General features: G+C 41.1%; 1 protein-coding gene across 2 annotated transcripts in view; it reads right to left on the bottom strand.

Annotated features, from left to right (window-relative positions):
* B4GALT6 (beta-1,4-galactosyltransferase 6) overlaps nucleotides 1-2185 on the bottom strand; it is a 61311-nt gene extending 59126 nt beyond the window's left edge. Inside the window, exon 1 of one of the 2 annotated variants that reach the window (XM_067014910.1) lies at nucleotides 1423-2185. Coding sequence is in view for 1 of the 2 variants with exons in the window: in XM_059040275.2 (XP_058896258.1) it covers nucleotides 1423-1537 (115 nt within the window). In the remaining variant the exon portion in view is untranslated. The remainder of the gene's footprint in view (nucleotides 1-1422) is intronic. The other variant, XM_059040275.2, reaches the window with a different exon arrangement.
* Nucleotides 2186-15037: the final 12852 nt, after the last annotated feature.

The following is a 15037-nucleotide window of genomic DNA, read 5'->3' as shown; positions in this document are numbered from 1 at the left end:
GATAAGACTTCCAAAATGGCAGAGAAGTTTAAGAAAAAGCTTGCTGAATATTTTGGCTAACTACTCTCAAATCCACTGAGCTATCACTGTCATTTCTACTACAGGCGTCAAGAGGTATCCAATTTAGCCTAAAGAAAAAAACTGCATTAAAAGAAAATAATGTTAAAATATTCATATTTTTTTCAAACTTTAACCCCAAACTTCTATTTCAGGATATCAAGGTTTCGACAATTTATGCCTTCTCAAGCATCATTCTGAGCTTATACATCCTACTTGAACCTGAAAATTTAATCAAGAAAAGTCACATAATTTTTAGGAAACACAACAGTCTTGATGAGGTTTGGTGAGGTCTGTTTCTTCCCTCCCCCCTGCAATCCACTGAAATAATCTACTACCATGGGAGACAATGCCCTGATAATAATTCCATCTTAAAATTCTGCAGGTGTTTTCACTCTGTAAGAGTCCACACATACATTTTTAGCTCACTCAGGGGAGAAATGGTACTGGTTCAAAAAAGTACTAATGTCTAAAAAGAAATTATAGGAGATGCACAATGTTATTAACTAATTTAACATTAAATACATAATAACCTGGAAGAACTCAGAAAAGTTCTGGAAATACAATGTTTTAATATCCATATGAAGTTCAGATTTTTGGGTCATGAGAACGCCACACTGGCACCTTTTCAACCAGAGGGGCTGAGAAACCAGGATGTTTACTAAAGAGGCTAATTCAAAGAGGATTATACAAAAGTGTATTTTGGACTAGAAACCAAAAGAAAAACTGGTAAATAGGTTAAAATTGTAAACTACCTTGCATAATTGTTAATTTAATCATTTTATCTCAGAATTCATCCTAACACCTACCCTTGAAAAGCAGACCCAAGCACACTAAACAATGGAGCATTGTTTTTACTAGACAACTCATCGCCTAAAAATTCCTGAAGTGTGGCACAAATGTTCATTGACCCCATTCTAAAAAAGCGACCTAGAACACTAGAACAGTAGTCTTGAACTCAATCACATTCCCTACTGTGGATTTCTCCATCGTATTTTTACAACTAGTTAATATAACTGAGTGTCTGAATAAAATTACGATTACTAAGTTTAAGCTTAAAAACTTAATATTAAATGGATAAAGCTGTCATGAATACTCAAGAAAGAGAACAGGGCATCTCGGGCCATCACACCTTATTTTGCTCTGTCCATGTAACGCAGTCTTTAAGTTGTTTAAACGTGCACTGACAAAACTCACACGCCAAAGCCATGCCCCGAAGCAGTTTATGTGACAGGTCTGAAATCGCATTTCAAATAAAATGCTTTCTGCCGGGCCCCTGTTTATACAGCTCCCAAATCCCGTAAGTAACATGCTGCGTTTCCTTCACTGTGACCGTGGGAAATGAGGGTGTGTCTCGGTGCTTACCGATGCCCGGAGCCACATAGATGAAGTAGAGGCAAGACGAGGAGAGGGAGAAGAAGAAGATGAAGACGAGGAGGGAGCGATTGGAGACCCGCATCATCCGCCTGAGCACAGACATCTTCCTCTTCCCGGCCGGCAGCTCGGGCTGCGCTCTCAAGGCGGACTTGGGGGCACCGTCCAGGCCCTAAACTTCCATGAATGTGCTAAAAACCCCGAGACTGCAGCGGGGTCCGCGCGGGGAGGATCTGGGATACAGGGGCCAGAGCGGGAAGGAGGAGAGAGGAGGGAGCAGACGGAATGAATGAGAGGCGGGGGAGCCGGGGGAGGGGAAGAGTGGGAGGACGCGCGGGAAGGGGGAAGGGGACGCAGGGCGGGGGGCCCCGGGGACCAAATGACCCGAGGAGGCCGTGAAAGGGCGAGGACCCGCGTTCGATACGCCAGGTAGCGGCGGGAGGAGGGGCTTTAAGTGGGGAGAGGTGCGGGCTGCGCGCCGCGGCGCCCCTGCGGAGAGGGCCGGCCGACTGCAGCACGCCGGGCTCCCCTGCGGCTCCGGCTGCCCGCGCCCGCCGGGGTCCAGGTGGCGAAGTCCTTGAGCTCAGGGTCCGGGCAGCCCGCGCTTAGCAGGCCTGCGCCGCCTCCTCCTCGGGGCCGCGGGGTCTCGTGCCTGCACGGGGCTAGCGTGGGCGCCGGGGCCGCAGCCGGCGCGCTCAACGCGCCGGGGCCCGCGGGGTCCCTAGGGGCAGAGGAGCTGGGCGCTCGCTAGCGCTCAGCCTCCTCCTCATGCCGCGCCGGGCCCCGGCGTCCCGCGGTGGCCGCGGGAGCCGAGCGCAGGCGAGGGCGCTCCGGTTTCGGCTCCTGCCTCCGCCAGCTGTCCGCCCGGCCGCAAGGGCGGCAACCGCAGCAGCATTACCGCCGCCGGCCCGGGGTGAGGCGCCCCCGCCGGCGCCGCCCCCGCACGGCCCGCGGACACCAGGCGAAGAGCCGCGGGGCGACTCGCGCGGCGGGCAGAGCCGAGGAGTCCGAAGACGGGGAAGCCAGACGCCGTCGGAGCCGCGTCTGAGTCTCAGAAGAGGCGGGCCTGCGAAGGCGGGGGAGCCGTGGAGGAACACCGGGCACGCGGGCGGTACCGGAGACCCCCGGCGGCCCCACGCGGTAGCTCGGAACTGCAGGCGGCGCTGCGGCAGCCCCGAGGAAGCCTGGAGGCTCCCGCCCACCCTTCCCCTCCCCTCGTCCGAAACACCGCGCCTCCTGATTGGCCTGCGCCGCACCGCGCCGAACAACCTGCCCCCTCCTTCCAGCGCCGGGACCGGCGCCCTGGCCGCCTCCTGCGTCACCGCTGTACCCGCCCGCGCGGGGACTCCGGCGCTCCCAGTGCTGCCGGGGGCTGAGGGGCGCGTCTTGAGCCTTGGTTACGTTCCACTCTGGGGATCGATAATGAAAGATGCGGTGTCTTTATCTCGAGGAGGAAGCTTCTGTGGTGTGGTGTGCGTTCCTCCCAAAATGCACGCTCCGGGAACAAGGTGTTTTCCAGTACTGGAATAATGGAACCTCCCATCCCGCACTTCCTATAGAAACATACTGTCAGGATGTGATGCGGATCTATGTATATCTCTTATAATAGGACTTGCCTTCCCATCTGAAGGTGAGCACTGGGTAGCTCTACTTTAGCTGTATCCGTTTAGACGAGGAGGAAAAGACTTCTGTGCAGCCAATAGGCCCTTGATTGCTGCAGCACCAACCAGCTTCAATGGGCAAATTGCTTTAATGCACCTCCTAGATCGTGGTCTACCCTTTGTTCAAAAGCTGCTTTTTCCTACTAGCTGGTCCTTAGCTATATCGCAGTTTTCCAATGTGTGTTTGCAGTTGTTTCTTTTGCAGCTAATCATGTCGAAAGTGGCTGGATGCCCCCTACTGCCATTATTTGCTCAGTTATTTCCAGATGCATTGGTATTGAACACCACTTGACTGCCAGCAAATACTGGTACCTTCTTAGCAAGAGACCCATGCCTTCCATCGTCTTTGAGATAGTACTATGATTTGTGGAGCCTGTAACACCTGAGTTTATAATTCCACCAAGGGCTTTTGTCAACTGAAACTCATGCCAAGCCACTACCCTCTGCAAGCCTCTCTTCTCAGCCTTCAAATGGTGGGTGTGATACCAGCTTTCAAATCTATGGGATTAAACCGGGTTACTGTGTAAAATGCTAAACATGATGTCTGGCACCTACGAGGTTTCCTTACCTCCCTTTAGACGGTTGACTGGATGGAATCACCAATTCAACTTCATTTCTTTATCATCAGCTAAAGAAGATAACCGTAGTGCCTATTAGGGTTGTTGTGAGAATTAAACAATGAGTTAATTCTTCTAAAAAGCTTGGGAGAGCCTGGTACCTAGTAAGCACTATTTGAATATTTGTTCTTTTTTTTTTTTTAATCTCTCCTTTAGATTACTCTCTGCCAACTAACAAGTTTTGCTGGTCTCTTCCTATTTAAAAACCAAATTTCCTACTGATTCAGCAATGAAGTCTCAGTCTCTAATGGTCTGAAGGATGCCTCAGGGTCTCAGTTCATTTGTAAAGCAAAGGTCAATGAAATACTCAGAGCCAAACCTTTTCAAGCCCAGATTATCACCTGATACTTCCTCAGGAGCCAGGTAAGGCCAACAGCAGAGGAATGACCTTACAAAAATCTACTAAGTTTCATTTTATAACAAAGAGACCTTAAAAAAAAAAGAGACCTTAAACATAAAATCATAAGACATAACTTACAGTAGCAAGACACAGTAAATTTCATTTACCTGCTCTGTTCTACATTTAGTACCACCAAGTATTCCTTTTATTATTTTCTGTCCACTAGAGACCCCGTGCTCTTAAATATTTGAGTATCAAACTGAATAAGTTACAACTAATGGTTTTCTATTTATATTAATCAGAAATATATTACTGAGGGACTTCCCTGGTGGCACAGTGGTTAAGAATCCACCTGTCAATACAGGGGACACAAGTTCGAGCCCTGTTCCAGGAAGATCCCACATGCCATGGAGCATCTAAGCCCGTGTGCCAAACTACTGAGCCTGTGTGCCACAACTACTGAAGCCCACGCGCCTAGAACCCGTGCTCTGCAACAAGAGAAGCCACTGCAATGAGAAGGCCGTGCACCGCAACGAAGAGTGGACCCCGCTCACCACAACTAGAGAAATCCCACGTGCAGCAACAAAGACCCAATGCAGCAAAAAATTTTAAAAATAGATAAATAATATTTTTAAAAAAGAAATACATTACTGAGATTGTAATTACCACAAAAAAGAGAAATGTACTTGTTTAATGAAGTGGATGACATTTTACTTGCTCTGGGCTAGGATAAACAATATCCATTAAGTGTTTGGGACTTGCTCGTAACCTTGGTAAAATAAAAATCAGTAAGTTTTTTTTCCTTGTGAATTGGGGGAAAAAGAGAATGAAAGAGCACGTAGATCTCACTTTTATGATTGCTTAGGGCTCTGACCTCCATATTATAATCACTGATTAAATATAGTAATTTTATATTTTTAAATACATGGTCTCAGCGTCTGAGATTCAGTTAAAGAAAATTGTTAGGTTGAAAGATTGTGCTTAGACAGTTGAATTTTTTTACTTACATAATTGGAACGTAGATTGTATAAGAGACATTGGCATGATTCATAAAATGGAACATGTATTCCAAAATATTGTTGGGGTACAGAAACTTCCCTTAAATAAAGCCCATTTTCCCACTGATTTCCATTATAAATATAGAGTTCTGCTGAGAAAAGAATATTAGTCCCTGTCTCTTATTTAAGTTATATTAAAGAAATCTTAAATTTCTCACATTTGAGATCAAACATAATCACCTTAAAGCTAGATTTTAATAATCTTACATATATGAAATAATCCAGAACTTAATAATACTCTATTATAGTTAAATTTGAAAAAGAAAACCACTGTAGTGCCAACAATCCTCAGTTCAGCAGTTGACCCAAATTTCATACTCATCTTAAATTGCCTTAATCCTTTCATCCTGAATCCAAGATCATTCTTCCACATCATAAGAATGCCCTGTAGCATTTTCAAGTATTCAAACCACTTTCCTATCATTTCATAACATCCCTTTGGGGGAGATATGGCAAGTATTATTATATCATTTGGGCATGAGGAAACTAAAGTGCAGTGAGGTACAATATCTGGCCTCAGGTCACATGGTGATCAGTAACAGAGCTGAGGAGAGAGCCAAGATGTTATCAGCTTCATTCAGTGCCCTTTCCACAAACAACACCAGCTCTCATTTTCACACGGATTCCTTTGCCTATCAGGGCAAATATTTGATTTAGTGTATATTTTAAATATTTCCAGAAATAAATATATGCAATCCATTTTTCAAACTTTCTCTACCAATTTCGTCTCAGACATCTGTATCAGGAACCAAATAAATTGTACTGCATGGTACATAAAGTTAGGACCCAACTGTCTAATTCTTGCTTGTCATCGGTTGTTAAGTCAAAATGAGAAAATGAATAGATTGTGTTTGCTTCATCCATTCTTTTTCTCAGCTTAATGCTCGGTATATTCAACAGATTGCTAGTTTCCCCTTCAAGGGAATCTAAGCTGCCGGGCACTAGCCACTGACTTGCCCCCTGGAAAAAGAAGCCTGCCCAATGGCGATGGAATGAGAATCTATTCGGAAAACTATGAGGTTGGAAGGTAGAGGAAAAGACAATAAAAAGGAGAGATAGGAGGTTGAAAGAGTAGTTGACTCACATACCAGGCAGTGCCCTGTGCCTTACATGGAGAGGATACTATTCAGGCTCCCTCCAGGGTAAACATAGAGGCTGCCTCTTGATTTGCTTGAGGCTTCATCTGTATCCAGCCTGCCTGAAAGCTGAGGGAAATCAAAGTCTCTGCACATATGTAACCCAGATACACAGGCACCTCGGGTGTTGTGCACACCAGCTGGACCATTCAACCCTAGAGAGAAGGCCCATAAACTTGGCTACTGAACAGACAAAACAAATATCCACATTCCTAGAGCAGCCTTGAATTCTAAACAGCAGTTAGCCCTAGGTAACTCTGAGAGAGATCTTTCCTATTAATACACATATCCATAATAAAAAGAAGGGAAAAAAACTCCTGTTGCTTGATGCAGTTAAAAGAATCCGCTTGTTATAGTCAAAATAGCCTACCCTCAGTCATTGGATTTTTTAAGAAGTCATTTCTTGAACACAATTCTATTTTGATGATATATAGTAGTTTCCCAGAACTTAGTACAAAAGCAGGGCAGTAAATAATTATTGAATGAATTAATTAACAGTCTTAACTTTTACACTATTATGTATATTCTTTTGGGTTTACTGTAACAATGAGTACAAGTTAGTTCACCTTATCTCATCCAGAGCATTTTATCAAGAGAGACATCTTCATAGGTGAATGACTCATAAAAGTAGAGGATAAAATATGTAGGTGAAAGGAGTATCCTATGACAGTGTTCTGTCACATTGAGAATCCTATAGCTGTGGCAGACAAAAGCATTTTAAGAAATGGAATTATGATGTAGAATAGCTTTTAGTGAAGGACATTGGTAGGCCATTTTCTATACATTTATTTTCATATTTAACATAAGTCTCAGAGGATTTTCTCAGTCTGTGACTAAATCACTCTGGGAAAAATACTGGTTTCAGAGCTTAAATGGGTAAATGTTGAAATGAGAAATAGGTTTCAGGTAAATTTGACAAAGGATTTCAATGTTTCTGTGTCTGGAAAGGGAATTTTGGAATACTAAGGTCCTGACTTGCTAAAATCCATAAGTTCATTGTCACAAGCTTGATGTAAGTTATTGTAATGACGTGAAAACATAAGAACTTTAGATACCTCAGAGCTAACTAAAAGAAAGAAAGAAAGAAACCAAAATATTTTCAGCCTGAAAAGTATGAATAATACCAATTCACCATGACCAGTAAGGAATGCCCCAGAAAATGCAAGAACCTGGCAACATTAGGCAAATTATTAGCATAACATATTAGGTCAAAGAAAAAAAACAAGTATCTTTTTTTAAGTAGGTAAATGTATAAATATAGGACAATTTATTTACCTATCTTATTATTTGTTAAAGGACATGGCTTTTCAGTTTGACTCAATTATGAATAAAAATATTATAAACTTATTATGCATTTCATTTTGGTTATATACCTAGCAGTAAAAATTCTCGGTTTTATGATATGTGCATGATCAGATTTCAGAGATAATGGCAGACAATTTCCCAAAATGATTATACCAATTCACAACCTCATCAGCAGCATTTGAGAGTTCAAGCTGCTCACCTCACCAACACTTAGTATAGTCAACCTTACTAATATTAGCATTTCAGGTAGAATATAATGGTGTCTCATTTTGGTTTTAATTTGCACTTACCTGAGGGCTAGTGGGATTGAGCAATTTTTCCTAAATTTATTGGCATACAGTATCTCCTATAGAGGCTGGAAAAGCATTTGATAACAAACAATTTCTGATGTTGAAACTCTTCATAAAATAGGGTTGAGGATATGTTCTATTTTGTAAAGAGCTATCTCAAGCAAATGCATCGGTATGATTAATGTGGAATCACACTCATTAGAATCATGAAAAAGATATGGATTGGACGGAATTAGCCAATGCACTTGGAAAATAAAATTAAAGGGTTAAAAATAGTGGAAAGAAAGTGATAAAAAAATTATTTATAAGTTTATGATTACCATAAAGAGCATTAACTGGAAAACACATTAGATCTAATAGGAGAGATTAATAAAGAGCCACTCAAGGGCTTCCCTGGTGGCGCAGTGGTTGAGGGCTTCCCTGGTGGCGCAGTGGTTGAGAGTCCGTCTGCCGATGCAGGAGACGCGAGTTCATGACCCGGTCCGGGAAGATCCCACATGCCGCCGAGCGGCTGGGCCCGTGAGCCATGGCTGCTGGGCCTGCGCGTCCGGAGCCTGTGCTCCGCAACGGGAGAGGCCACAACAGTGAGAGGCCCGCGTACCGGAAAAAAAAAAAAAAAAAAAAAAAAAGAGCCACTCAAAAATATATATATACACACATAGTTTAGCATGGGGATACATTCCTAAAAATTAGAGCTCTAACTGGACTTAATTATACAGAGTCCTATAGTTCCTATGGAGAAGTATTTTAAGCATTGTACTTAAGCAATTGCCCAATCATCTCAGCTTCTAACAATGTTTAGGATGTCCTTCAAAATGTCAAAAGATTTCTGCCAATCTCCTAATCTTCTTTATCCTCTGCTTCCTAAAGCATTTCCTTAAAAACATCACAAGTTGCCAGAAAATTTGTATTCTAACCTAGTGCCTGGTCCTTCACCCTTTTCCTTTGTAGTAGGTAGAGTGCTATGGTACCATAACTTTGGAAGTCAATTCATGTCAGAATTATTTACCAGAACTCAAAATAAATCCCAGGATGGACTTCCCTGGTGGCACAGTGGTTAAGAATTCGCCTGCCAATGCAGGGGACACGGGTTTGAGACCTGGTCTGGGAAGATCCCACATGCTACAGAGCAACTAAGCCCGTGAGCCACAACTGCTGAGCCCACATGCCACAACTACTGAAGCCCGCACCTAGAGCCCGTGCTCTGCAACAAGAGAAGCCACCACAATGAGAAACGCGCACACCACAATGAAGAGTAGCCCCCACTCGCCACAACTAGAAAAAGCCTGCGCACAGCAACGAAGACCCAACGCAGCCAAAAATAAATAAATAAATAAATAAATTTATAAAATAAATCCCAGGAGAAGCTAGAGCAGAGAAAACAACACACATTATAGAATTACTCATCTCAGGATGGCTAGGACATTACTCACTGTTTATGTTTGGTAGCAGTGTATTTCACTGGTACCTCATGGGTCGAACGTATATATGATGGCACTCAGAGCATAGAGAAAAACCCTAGTAATAGGGTAATATGATAGAATATTCAATATATAAATTCATTGTTAAACATATAGCATATGCTTTCTTTTAAAATATAAAGATAGGGAATTCCTTAGCTATCCAGTGGTTAGGACTTGGCACTATCACTGCCAGGGCCCTGGTTCAATCCCTGGTCAGGGAACTAAGATCTCGCAAGCCGTGGGGTGCAGCCAAAAAAATTAATTAATTAATATAAAATAAAATATAAGACATATAGTAAATGGAAGATAAAAATTACCTGATTATATTACAAAATTGATAAAATTTGATAAAGTTACCTGGCACAAACATTAACCTGTGAGATTATACAATAAACAACCACAACAAAAAGATCACAAGAACAGCAGCAAATATATGTAAATAATACCCATGAATAAACTGAAAAGGAAATGCACAAAACCAATATGAAAGAAAAACAAAACAAAAAAAATTGGAGACAGGACTTCTGGTTTCCAAATAAGGAGCTTAGAAATTTCTACTCTGTCCCAAAGACAAGTAAAACATTGAACAGACTGAAAAAAGTCAAAAACTCTTATTGGATCCTGAAGAGAGATGAAGACACAGGACAAGCTGCTGTCCCCAAGTTTGGAGAAACAGCCACGACTTCCCAGAGCAGAAAGTGGTGAACAGAAACCACCAAGGGAATCAGTGCTGGAGTAGGAAAACCTGAACCATAACTGAAAAATTGCTGGAGGCTCAGTATGAACAAGCCTGAGAGTGAAAAACTTCAGGGGACCCAGTCATGGAGGACCCCACACTTTTGTGAATTTCATCTCCAGGAGCTCAAACGTGTTCTCATAATAAATATCAGAGGAAAATCTCCTCATGATTCCAGGAGACCATTCTGTTCTTAACAAGGCCTGCCTTCAGGAAAAACTAGTTAACCAGAGCCTAAGTGGTTGGGGCGTTATCAGAGCCTAACTGACCTGTAGAAAGGAACTATCCAACTCCAGTCAGCTCTAGTCATCTGGTCCCACCTAAGGGGGAGGAAAAAAACTGAGAAACACTTGTGAAGTTCACAGTCCAGAGGCATAGGCTCACTAAAAGACTGAGAGCTAATCATAGGACTCTAGAACACTTCTCCTTCCCCCACACCTCACCACCACATTACTACAGACCTACTTATAGCAGTTCCTCTTATGCAGTACATCATGTCCAGCTATCAAGAAAAAATTAGTAGGCATATTAAAAGGTAAGAAACACAATTTGAAGAGACAGAGCAAGCGTCAGAGCCAGACATGGCAGGGATGTTGGAATGATCAGACAGGGGATTTAAAACAACTATGATTAATAATGCTAAGGGCTCTATTGAATAAAGTAGACGGTATGCAGGAACAGATGGGCAATGTCAACAGAGAGATGGAAATCCTAAGAAAGAAGCAAAAGGAAATGCTAGAAATAAAAAACACTTTGACAAAAATGAAGAATGCCTTTAATGGGATTATTAGTAGGATGGCCACAGCTGAGGAAAAAATCTCTAGACTTGAAGATATGTCAACAGAAACCCCCCAAACTGAAAAGCAAAGAAAACTAAGACTGAAAAAAAAAACAGAATATCCAAGGACTGTGGGACAACATACACATAATGAGAATACCAGAAGGGAAAGTAAAAGAGAAAGGAGAAGAAGAAATATTTGAAACAATAATGACTGAGAATATCTCCCAAATTAATGTCAGACACCAAACCACAGTTCCAGGAAGCTCAGCGAACACCAAGCAAGATAAATGCCAAAAAAAACTACACCTCGGCATATCATTTTCAAACTACAGCAAACCAAAGATAAAGAAAAAAATCCTGAAAGGAGTCAGAGGAAAAAAAATAACTTTCCTATAGAGGAACAAAGTTAAGAATCACATTTGATTTCTGCTCAGAAACCATGCAAGCAAGAAGTGAGCAGAGTGATATATTTTAAATGTTGAGGAAAAAAACAAAACAAAACACCAACTTAGAATTCTCTACCCTGTGAAATTATCTTTCCAAAGTGAAGAAAAAATAGACTTTCTCAGACAAACAAAAATTGAGGGAATTAGTTTTCAATAGACCCACCTTGCAAGAAATGTTACAAGGAGTTCTTCAGAAAGAAGAAAAATAATAAAGGTCAGAAACCCATACATACATAAAGAAAGGAAGCGCATCAAAGAAGGAATAAGTAAAGGTAAAATAAAAACTTTTGTTTTTCTTATTCTTAATTGACCTAACACATAAAAATTTGTTCAAAATAATAATAGCAACAATGTATTTGGTTACATTGCTCATATATAAGTTAAATGAATGACAACAATGATACAAGGGACAGGAGGGAGAAATTAGGATTATTTTATTATTGTAAGGTACTCACACAACCTGTGAAGTGGTATATTGTTATTTGAAAGTGAACTTGGATTAGTTGTAAATATATATGGTAAATTCTAAGGCGACCATTAAAAAATGTTAACACAGGCTTCCCTGGTGGCGCAGTGGTTGAGAATCCGCCTGCCGATGCAGGGGACGCGGGTTCGTGCCCCGGTCCGGGAAGATCCCACATGCCGCCGAGCAGCTGGGCCCGTGAGCCATGGCCGCTGAGCCTGCGCGTCCAGAGCCTGTGCTCCGCAACGGGAGAGGCCACAACAGTGAGAAGCCCGCGTACCACAAAAAAAAAAAAAAAATGTTAACACAAATTACTAATATCAGAAATGACATGGACATTAAAAGGATAATAGGGCTTCCCTGGTGGCGCGGTGGTTAAGAATCTGCCTGCCAATGCAAGAGACACGGGTTCAAGCCCTGGCCGGGGAAGATCCCACATGCCACAGAGCAACTAAGCCCGTGCACCACAACTACTAAGCCTGCACTCTAGAGCCCGCGACCCACAACTACTGAGCCCACGCGCCACAACTACTGAAGCCTGGGCTCCTAGAGCCCATGCTCCACAACAAGAGAAGCCGCCACAATGAGAAGCCCGTGCACCGCAATGAAGAGTAGCCCCTGCTCGCCGCAACTAGAGAAAGCCTGTGAACAGCAACGAATACCCAACGCAGCCAAAACTAAATAAATAAATTTATATATATTTTTAAAAAGATAATAAAAGAATACTATGAATAACTTTATGCCCACAAATTTGATTACCTAGATTAAAGGGATCATTTTCTTGAAAGATACTTGCTACCAAAACAAACACAAGAAGAAATAGACAATCTGAATAAGCTTATATCTATTAAATAAATTGAATTAATAATTAATAACCTTCCAAAACAAAAAGTACCAGACCCAGATAGGTTCACTGGTGAATTCCACCAAACTTTCAAGGGAGAAATAACACCAATGTTGTACAATTTCTTCCAAGGGGTAGAAGCAGAGGAAATACTTCTTAACTCGTACAATGAGGCCAGCATTATACTAATACCAAAACCAAAGACATTACAAAACAAGAAAATTACACACCAATATCTTTCATGTACATAGATGCAAAAATCCTCAACAAAGTATTAGCAAATCAAATCCAACAATATCTAAAGAGAATTATACACCATGACCAAGAGGGATTTATCCCAGGTATGTAAGGCTGGTTCGATATTTAAAACAAATTAATGTAATACATCACATCAACAGACTAAAAAATAAAAATTACTGATGATATCAACAGATACAGAAAAAGCATTTGACAAAATCCAACACCCATTAATGATAAAAATATAAAACAACCTCATAGTAAACTAAGAATAGAGGAAAACTTCCTCAACTTCATAAAGACTATCTATAAAAATACCTACATCTAGCATCATGCTTAGTGATGAGAAACTCGAAGCTTTCCCACTAAGATGAGGAACAAGGCAAATGTGTTCCCTCTTACCACCCATTTTCAGCATCATACTGGAAGTTCTACCTAGTACAGCAAGGCAAAAAAGGAAACAAAACGTTTACAGATTGGGAAGGCAGAAATATAACTGTTTTTTTACAGATGACATGATCATTGTTATAAAAATATCTGAAAGAATCTACCAAAAAAAAAAAAAGAACTCCTGGAACTAATCAGCAATTATAACAAGTTTGCAGGGTACAAAGTTAATATAAAAAAGTCAATCACTTTACTGTATATCAGCAATGAACAAGTGGAATTTGCAATTAAAAACATAATACTATTTACATTAGCATCTCCAAAAATGGAATACTTGTGTATAAAATCTAACAAAATATGTACAAGATCTGTATGAGGAAAACTACAAAACTCTGATGAATGAAATATAAAAACTAAATAAATGGAGAGATATTTCTTGTTCATGGATTGGAAGACTCAATATTGTTATGATGTCAGTTCTTCCCAACTTCATATATAGATTCAATGCAATGCCAATCAAACTCCCAGCAAGTTATTTTGTGGCTATCAACAAACTGATTCTAATGTTTATATGAAGAGGCAAAAGACCCAGAATGGCCAACACAATATGGAAGGGGAAGAACAAAGTTGGAGAACTGATACTCCCCAACTTCAAGACTTGCTATAAAGCTATGATAATCAAGACAGTTTGAAATTGCCAAAGAATAGGAAAAGAATTGCCAAAGAATAGGCAAACTGACATTTGACAAAGGAGCAAAGACAATAAAATGGAGCAAAAACAGTCTTTTCAACAAATGATGCTGGAATAACTAGACATCCATATGAAAAAAAAAAAATGAAGCTAGACACAGATCTTACACCCTTCACAAAAATTAACTCAAAATGGATCAGAGGCCTAAATGTAAAACACAAAACTATGAAACTCCTAGAAGATAACATAAGGAAAAAAACTAGATGCCCTTGGATTTGGTGATGAGTTTTTAGATACAACACCAAAAGCATGATCCATGAAAGACATAACCCGGACTTCATTAAAGTTAAAAAAAATCTGCTCTGCAAAAGACAGTGTCAAGAGAATGAGAAGACAAACCACAGACTGTGAGAAAATATTTGCCAAAAGTATATCTAATAGAGGACTGTTATCCAAACTATATAAGGAACTCTTAAAACTCAATAATAAGAAAACAAACAACTCAATTAAAAATGGGCCAAAGACCTTAACAGACATCTCTCCAAAGAAGATTACAGATAGCAAATAAGGATATGCAAAGATGCTCCACATCATATGTCATCAGGGAAATGCAAGTTGAAAAACCAATGAGATAATACTACAAACCTATTAGAATGTCCAAAATCCAGAACACTGACAATGCTAAATGCCAATGAGGATGTGGAGCAACAGGAACTCGAATTCATTGCTGGTAGGAATGCAAAATGGTACAGCCACTTTGGAAGACAGTTGGGCAGTTTCTTAAAAAACTAAACACACTTTATCCATTCATCTGTTGATGGACACTTAGGTTGCTTCCATGTCCTGGCTATAGTAAATAGAGCTGCAATGAACATTTGGTACATGACTCTTTGTGAATTATGGTTTTCTCAGGGTATATGCCCAGCAGTGGGATTGCTGGGTCGTATGGTAGTTCTATTTGTAGTTTTTTAAGGAACCTCCATACTGTTCTCCATAGTGGCTGTATCAATTTACATTCCCACCAGCAGTGCAAGAGTGTTCCCTTTTCTCCACACTCTCTCCAGCATTTATTGTTTCTAGATTTTTTGATGATGGCCATTCTGACCGGTGTTAGATGATATCTCATTGTAGTTTTGATTTGTATTTCTCTA

Source organism: Kogia breviceps, chromosome 15 (assembly GCF_026419965.1).
Source record: "Kogia breviceps isolate mKogBre1 chromosome 15, mKogBre1 haplotype 1, whole genome shotgun sequence".
Lineage (NCBI taxonomy): Eukaryota > Metazoa > Chordata > Mammalia > Artiodactyla > Physeteridae > Kogia > Kogia breviceps.
Note: the sequence above shows the minus strand (reverse complement) of the source record. Positions and strands in the feature narration are given on the sequence as shown.